At 33.2% G+C, this 8,075-nt stretch overlaps 1 protein-coding gene across 2 annotated transcripts; it reads left to right on the top strand.

Moving 5' to 3' along the window:
* The first annotated feature begins 575 nt into the window (after nt 1-575).
* Nucleotides 576-8,075, top strand: LOC142631108 (calreticulin-3-like). 2 transcript variants are annotated; one of them, XM_075805190.1, is made up of 14 exons: nt 576-888; nt 1,565-1,672; nt 2,369-2,561; nt 2,852-3,110; nt 3,370-3,426; nt 3,521-3,568; nt 3,738-3,824; nt 3,908-3,965; nt 5,674-5,741; nt 6,140-6,232; nt 6,318-6,374; nt 6,479-6,559; nt 7,092-7,124; nt 7,620-8,075. In XM_075805190.1, the coding sequence occupies exons 1-14, from the start codon at nt 774-776 to the stop codon at nt 7,629-7,631; spliced, it is 1,269 nt and encodes a 422-aa protein (XP_075661305.1). In that variant the 5' UTR covers nt 576-773; the 3' UTR covers nt 7,632-8,075. The 2 variants fall into 2 exon arrangements, with proteins under 2 accessions (XP_075661305.1, XP_075661306.1); XM_075805191.1 differs by lacking the exon at nt 7,092-7,124.

The following is an 8,075-nucleotide window of genomic DNA, read 5'->3' as shown; positions in this document are numbered from 1 at the left end:
TTTTCTTGTGGTCATTTTCAGGAGGTTTGGATATTTCAATAATTTCAGCCAGAGGGATATGATTTTCCTGGTTAACAAAAATAAAATAGTAAAAAAATTTCAACCCTAAAACACTTAAAATAAAGAAAAAGTATTAAAAAAGTTATTTTATACCCAACGAACTAAGAAGTAAAAAGGCATACCTAGTACTCCCCAATTGGGCAAGTTGATACTTACCACTGCCCATTGGAGGGAGGTCTGAGGACGCAGGTTGTTGGAATTAAATAGGCTTATTTAATTAAGCAAATATTCCTAGCCAACCTTTAAAAATACTAATCTTAAAAAAGTAAGGATAATTTTGCAAAACGTTTATAGATGACGTAATATCATTTGATACAAAATATATATTTTTTTTGAATGAGTGGAGCATAACATATTATATTATACAAGTCAGTTTTTTTTTTTTTTTTTTGGAGAGAAATTCAAGTCAGGATTTTGAACCTTAAAAAGAAAAAAAAAGAAAAAAGAAAAAGAAAAAAAAACCATACCCAAGTGATACCAAGGAAAATAAACCAGTTCTAGAAACATCTTCACTCACTAGTATTCAATTCTCAACCCCACTCCCACTTCAACCTTTAAAATAGTTTACTCCAAAAATACCAAGTTAAAAAGACAACTTTGGCAGTGGTCTTTACTCATTACTCATTGCTCACTTTCCTGGTGTAGTGGAAACAATATGCATAGCTCTTGCTTTTAGTAGCAAAATCAAGATACAGCCACTACTATCATAGAAAATGGAAGACCCTCTTCTTCCTTTTCCTTTTCGTCTGCTACTACTGTTTTTCCTCAGTTCTCTCTTCCTCTTCCACTCTGCTTCCTCTGAAATCTTCTTTGAGGAGCGTTTCCAAGGTACCCATTTTCTTTTCCTGTTTGGTTCATAAAGATTGTTTGTTTTTGGATCAGTCTGTGTGAGTTTTGGTGGGTCACTCTGTTTTTTTTTTTTGAGTTTTACTTCTTCGAAAAAAATAAGGTTTATTTATATATTTATATGGAGGTTGTAACAACTTAAACCGTTAGGAAATAATGAATTTAATCATTTCCTGTAAGTTTTTATTTAGTTTCTCTTTGGCACTGAGATTTATTGAAGATTGCTTTAAAAATGAGTGATTTAATGGTCAACTCTGGGTCAACTCTAGATTTTTTTTTTTTTTTTATTGTTCCTTATCCTTATGTTGGCATCTAAAAAAAAAAATTGTAACTTGATCTGATGATTCTGATTAATTGAATTGATAAGACAATAGAAGCGCTTTCCAAAAAAAAAAAAAAAACTTAGTTACAGTTCCTTAGTTTTCCCAATTAAATTCAACTAATGGTATATTCATTAATACAAGACATATAGTGTTATCTTCTACTGAGGACAGTTGATTTCAACCATGTGGTTCATTAGTCAATACAACTTTGTGTATAGAACCTAAGGGACCTTAAAGAAAAAGTGTGGACTTTGTGTTGTATTCAAATAAATTGATTTGGGAAAAAAGGGTTTTTTTTCTCTGATGATTTTATGTGATTATTGTGGTGACGAAAGATGGGTGGAAGAGCCGGTGGGTGTTATCTGATTGGAAAAGGGCTGAAGGTAAAGCGGGCACGTTTAAGTACACTGCAGGAAAATGGTCTGCGGATCCTGATGATAAAGGTACTCAAGTAACTTTTATTATACTTATCAAAAGAAAAAAGTGACCGTTATTATGCTATGTGCCTAAGCCTATCTTTTTAGGAATGGAAAGTTATATAATATTTGTAGAATTAACTTGTTCACTTCAACTTGGCTAACATCAATAATAGTGATGATACCAATAGTAGTGGGAGTAATCATAGTAAGGCTATGAAGTTTGCTAATACCACTATTAGACTATTAATATTGATATAAAAGTTAGTAAGTGAGATTATTTGTTTTCATTTTAAGGTATTTTATGGATTTATAGATGTTATAATGCAAGATGTGTGTGACTTGGTGTATGTTTAACTTTTTAAGTATCAGTTACTTAATAGTACTTCACATATAGAAGCTAAAGAATTAGTAAATTTTAGCCTATGTCAATGTGGGTGATTACATAAATTGCATTGGTTTGATAAAGAAAATCAACATTCAAAGGTGTGCTGAAAGTGAATTATAGAAACTTGAGAGCAATGTGTTGTTGACATAGCTGGTAATGTAAATGCACATATTTGCATATTTTTACCTCTTACTGCTTTGTGGTTGTTTTCAATTCTAAGTCACTCAGAAGGTTAAATTAATGTAGCCTTTTATTTCACTGCAGTCTTTGTGCTGGTGTGAACTAGGATTTTGGAATTACAGCAGATGCTAATGATGCCTGACATATAATTGCAGGTATCCAGACATATAATGATGCCAAGCATTATGCAATATCTGCAAAGATGCCAGAGTTCAGCAACCAAAATAGAACTCTAGTGGTCCAGTATTCTATTAAATTTGAACAGGACATTGAATGTGGTGGTGGTTACATCAAGCTTCTCTCCGGCTATGTCAATCAGAAGAAATTTGGTGGTGATACTCCATACAGGTTTGTCGGTTTTTTATATCTTCTATCATCCAATGATTCGATTCTTTCTTTGCAAATCATTTGACTTACTACAATCTCAGTGTTGTTGATTCTGTTGACATTAGAATAATTTTTTGTGTGTCAGGATTTCATGCTGTTTACTCTCTTTTTTTTTCTTCTTTTTATTAATTCTATTATCTTAATCAGGTTTTTCAATCTTCTCAGCTTTGGGATGTCTAATGTCATTCTATAACTTATTACTATTTTGGAATATATAGAGAGATACTGACTGTTCACATTTTATTGTGCAGTTTCATGTTTGGACCAGATATATGTGGCACACAGACCAAAAAACTCCATGTTATACTTTCTTACCAGGGGCAAAATTATCCTTTAAAAAAGGATCTACAATGTGAAACAGACAAGTTAACCCATTTCTACACGTTTATTCTGAGGCCTGATGCAAGTTATAGTGTCCTTGTTGACAATCGAGAATGGGATTCTGGAAGCATGTATACAGATTGGGATATCCTTCCTCCAAGGAAAATTAAGGATGTCAAAGCAAAAAGGGTATGGCCTTGATGGCACTATTTTTTGATTTTGGATTATTAATTGTTTCAGGATGAAGATGGTGTTATCTGCCAATAATGAATTACATATTTCAATTAAAGAAATGTTTTATTCTGAAAAATCATATATCTAATCAGTGATGGAATTATAAGATCTTATGGCATTCTTTAGATATCTAGTTATGTGACAAAAAAAAAATTTTTAATTTTTTTTCTTTTAAATTTTTTTTAATTTATTGATGTGCCTTCCCCTCACACAGCCCACAGACTGGGATGATAGAGAATACATTGACGACCCTAATGATGTCAAACCAGAGGTATCGTACACTGTTTTTAACCCAATATTGAAACATTGATGTTTAATTTTTAACTACATAAGTCACGCACCCATGATCTATCTTGATGTTGTAGGGATACGATTCAATTCCTGCTGAAATTCCTGATCGAAAGGCCAAAGAGGTATGTTGATTGCTCATATATGACAAGATATGAACTGTATGTTTGCTGTCTCATGAAGTGGGGATTTGCACAGAACATAATGTCTAGAAGGATGGTAATTTGTTGATATATAGCTGTAAATGAGGGTAATGATTTTCTTACATCTCTTTCTCTTTTTTCTTGATGATAGCCTGATGACTGGGATGATGAAGAAGATGGAGTATGGAAGCCACCTAAGATTCCAAATCCAGCATACAAAGGACCATGGAAGCGCAAGGTGCTTTAAGCCACACATAGAAAGTTGGAATTCAATTTTTTTGTTACGTTTTTTTAATTATAGGAATTTTTGCTATGTTACAGAGAATCAAGAACCCCAACTATAAGGGGAAGTGGAAGACTCCATGGATTGATAACCCAGGTACATTTCTCTGTTCTTCTGCAGTTCTTGATGGCTAGATAGTATCATGCATTTGAGACTAAACTAGTTGGAATTCTCTACATATAGTTTGAGCACAATAAACATTTATTATTAGCTCTATCATCACATAAATGATTGCACATTAATAGACATGCTCATAGTATCATCCTAATTTATCTCAACAAAAATAATCTCACCTTAGTTTTTGTTCAACTATACTATTGTTAGCATCAATTCTTCCATCATGATTGCTACCACCACCACTAATTTCATGGTCAGTATAAAAATTAGTAGTGCACTGAATTTTGAATTCATTTCTTACAATATTCTCTCTTTTATCAAACATCAATCTTATTTAAAATATATTAGTTAGTAAAAAGCTTTTATATAGTGTTTCCATATTGGCGTCCTTATTCAAATGTTAGCACTCTTTGCAAGTGGGCCTGTTTTTCAAATTATCAAAGCCTACTTGGAACAGAGGGCATTCTGTGATTTAAGATATCCCATGTTGAAAAACGGTGCCTACCCTAAATTCTTTGCTCCCTTTTCATCTGAGTTGCTGAGACAATATTATTGGTATTTTCAAGAAACTGATTTTAAAATTTTCTTGTGGAAGTGTGTTTTGAGGAAAAAAATAATTCCTCCCAAGATTCTTGAGAACAAGGCAATAAGCTAAACATGATAATGTCATTTTTATGAGAATTTTATCTAATTCTTTATCAAGCCAAACATGTTTATTATTATATTTCCAAACATTTACATTCTCAAGCATCATAATCTTAGAATCTAGATGCCGAGGGTATGTTGGATTCCTCGACTCTAACATCATATAAACGGTTTTTAAGTAATCTTCCCAGTAAGGCAAGGTTAACATGGTGAATAATTGAACCTGTGAGTGAGCTTGAAAGACCATCTTTAGTTAGCCTTGTCATTCTTTCCTATAGATTTTTTCCTTCCTCTCTCTCTCTCTCTCTCCCCCCCCCCCCCCCCCCCCCAAAAAAAAAAAATAAGGTATTGGTTTATATACTTATGCTTTTCCTTCACGTGCTTTGTTGGATCAAAATTGAATGCAATTTTGAAGGAGAGATGATGTACTATTTCTCTATAAACTGTTAATTTATAACATTTTAAGTTATTTTTATCAAAGAGAGCTGAGTAACCATCAAAATTTATTCTTCAGTAACTATTTCTCTTCGGGGCCCATGTCACCACCCATCTTTCATGTCCAAATAGACCCAATTTCTAATGGTCTGATCATAGAAAAGTATAAGAAATAGTAGCATTTATTTTTAAGGCCAGTGGATAGTTCTATTGGACCAGGACAAGATTGTAGCATCTGGTCAACCTGTTGATACAATCAACCAGTCTTGAATTATTTGCTTGCTAGTAATCATTGTAAATATTGTTTATTAAAAGGTTTCTAAGTTGCAGACTTATGGTAGATATCATGGATTTTTAACCAAGTAACCCTACATAGATGTACATGTGCACACGCGCAAATCTATAATTTTCTTTTCCCTTTTTTTTGGGGGGGGGGGGGGTGGGGGTGGGGGGGAAGGTGCTTGAAATGGTACATCTTTGTTCTGGCTTTATTATACAATCTGTACAAGTTGAGAGGCCAAACTTTTATTTTCTTAGGATTTTAATGTAGATCTTATAAATATTTAGAGGTGTATTAGTACTAATTTAATTTTTTAAATTCCTGCAGAATTTGAGGATGATCCTGACCTTTATGTGCTAAAGCCAATAAAATATGTAGGAATTGAAGTATGGCAGGTAAGTGCCAAGACTTCTTGTTCTTCTGGACTTCAACAAACTGCATATAATTTATTAGGAAAGAACAATCTATCAGATCCTTCATAATCAGCTAGGTGAACAACATTGCTGTTTTCTATCCCATGTTGACAAAGAGAACTGTAGGTTTTGTTAAGATGAATGGCAAAGTTGATAAGCTTAAGTGATAATTATGGGTTAAGCTCTTTATCCCTTGTTTAGGATCTTGGTACTTGTTGCTGTACTACATTTGTTTATACCTATCTTAGAGTTCAGAATTTATTATGGCTCTATCCTATGTCCAAGACTAGGCCATTTTAATCTCTTATATCTAATTTGAACAGCATTTAATGAATATCTTAATTTTGTTGATTGGTGGAGCCTGATCAATTTCATTGCAGGTAAAGGCTGGTTCAGTTTATGACAACATTTTGATTTGTGATGACCCAGAGTATGCAAAACAAGTAGTAGAAGAGATATTTGCACATAGGGAGGTGAGCAATTGCTTTAGAGTTTTATCATCTCTTAACTCAAAGAAAAAATGCTCAACTTCTATGTTTATTATGCATGAAATTTCAGATTGAAAAAGAAGCCTTGGAGGAAGCAGAGAAAGAGAGAAGGGCTAGGGAAGAAGAGGTGATTAAATGCGATGCTTAGATGCTTGTGTCTCATTGTAGTTTCACTGAGCAGCGTTCTTTTGAATGTTCAGTTATTGACCATGTAATTGGATGATTATATAGGAAGCTAATAGAGCAAGAGAGGATGGTGAACGGAGAAAGAGGGAGAGGGATCGTCGGTACGGAGATAGAAGGCGCAGACGGGTAATCTTTTTTTTATGATTATGTCTCATCTACCTTATCTGTGAAATATGTTTTTGCATATATTACTAGTTGCTATTTGCCTTACTTACAATGGAGGTGTAGATCTATTTTTAGGAGCTGAGTTACAATTATTATTTGTTCCTTTATATATGAAGCCTGGTTCTTTCTTTTAGACATTTCAAAATTAACTGATTGGGAGCTGTTGTTATTTCTTCATGACTTTCATAGCTGTGGCCTAGAAGTCCAATAGTTATAGATTTTTATTGGAAGATAAAACAGTAAATGAACTTGAAGAGAAAAAAAAAATGGTAATAAATCTCCTCACTCACCACTGAAGGTAGTACTGAGTTGGACTCTGGAGCAATAAAGTAATTAGTTTATAGTGTGACATGGAGAGAGAACATATGCATGAGCACACATCAAATCTATATTATCTGTTATATTTTTATTTTTATTTTTAAATTTTATTGTAACCTTATACAATCAATAAATCCCTTTTTATTTATTTATTTATTTATTTTTATGTTTGCAGCACGATCCACATGATTACTTGGATGATTACCATGTAAGAATGAATCTGTTGACTCTCTCTCTCTCTCTCTCTCTCTCTCTCTCTTATATTCTTCATTGTCATAGATCCCCCAAAGAGTGATAACTCACCCCTATTAGCACTATTTTGTAATTACTGGTATGATCTTTTTATGTTGGAAACTGCTGATTGAAAGCATTGATGGTTTACATGAGATGGTATTGGAGCTTAACAGCTAGACCTCATAAAATTGATTTTCATTTGAAGAGGAACCTAGAAACCTGCTGTTGAAAAGAAACTTATTTGCCTTTGTTTAACTAAAGGCAATATTCTAGGGTCTCATATCATGCAAGCTTGCGGTCTCTGCATAGCAATACAAATTATAATCCAGAAAGAGATGCAACTATCAAGGATTTATTTTATTTTATACCATAAGCCATCTCATTAGACTGAGAAATTAAATCTTGTGTAGTCTGAAAAAATATCACAAGAACTCTACATCTTAATTTTAAAATCTTCTTGATTTTGCAGGATGAACTATGAGGCATGCACAACAATTTATGTACTTGTATTGCATCTATGGAAATTGGAAAACGAAGTACTTCACATTGCCAGAGAAGCATTGCTTTGATCCAAAGGATGTCCAACTTGAATTGTATTATTATAATTGTTGTTGTATTATTATTGTCTCCACCATGTGTGTTAGTAATAGACTTGGAATTTTTGTTCTCACAGTCGGAGAGAAGGCCCAGTGATGTGACTATTTGAGGCAATAAAATTACAATAGGATCGAAATTTGATTTTGCGTTGCTGTTTGGTAGAATATCAAAGATATATTGTGGACATCGTTAGTTTGAAAATGTTGCTAAACTTTACAAATGTTTGGTCTGAAGTTGTTAGAAACGTGGCTTGAATTAAGCTATCAGGTTGGTAGCTTCAGCTTGGAATTTGCTTTGTTTACCATGATAAAATGCCGTGTTTGCTTTA

This window comes from Castanea sativa, chromosome 4, assembly GCF_040712315.1.
Source record: "Castanea sativa cultivar Marrone di Chiusa Pesio chromosome 4, ASM4071231v1".
Lineage (NCBI taxonomy): Eukaryota > Viridiplantae > Streptophyta > Magnoliopsida > Fagales > Fagaceae > Castanea > Castanea sativa.
Note: the sequence above shows the minus strand (reverse complement) of the source record. Positions and strands in the feature narration are given on the sequence as shown.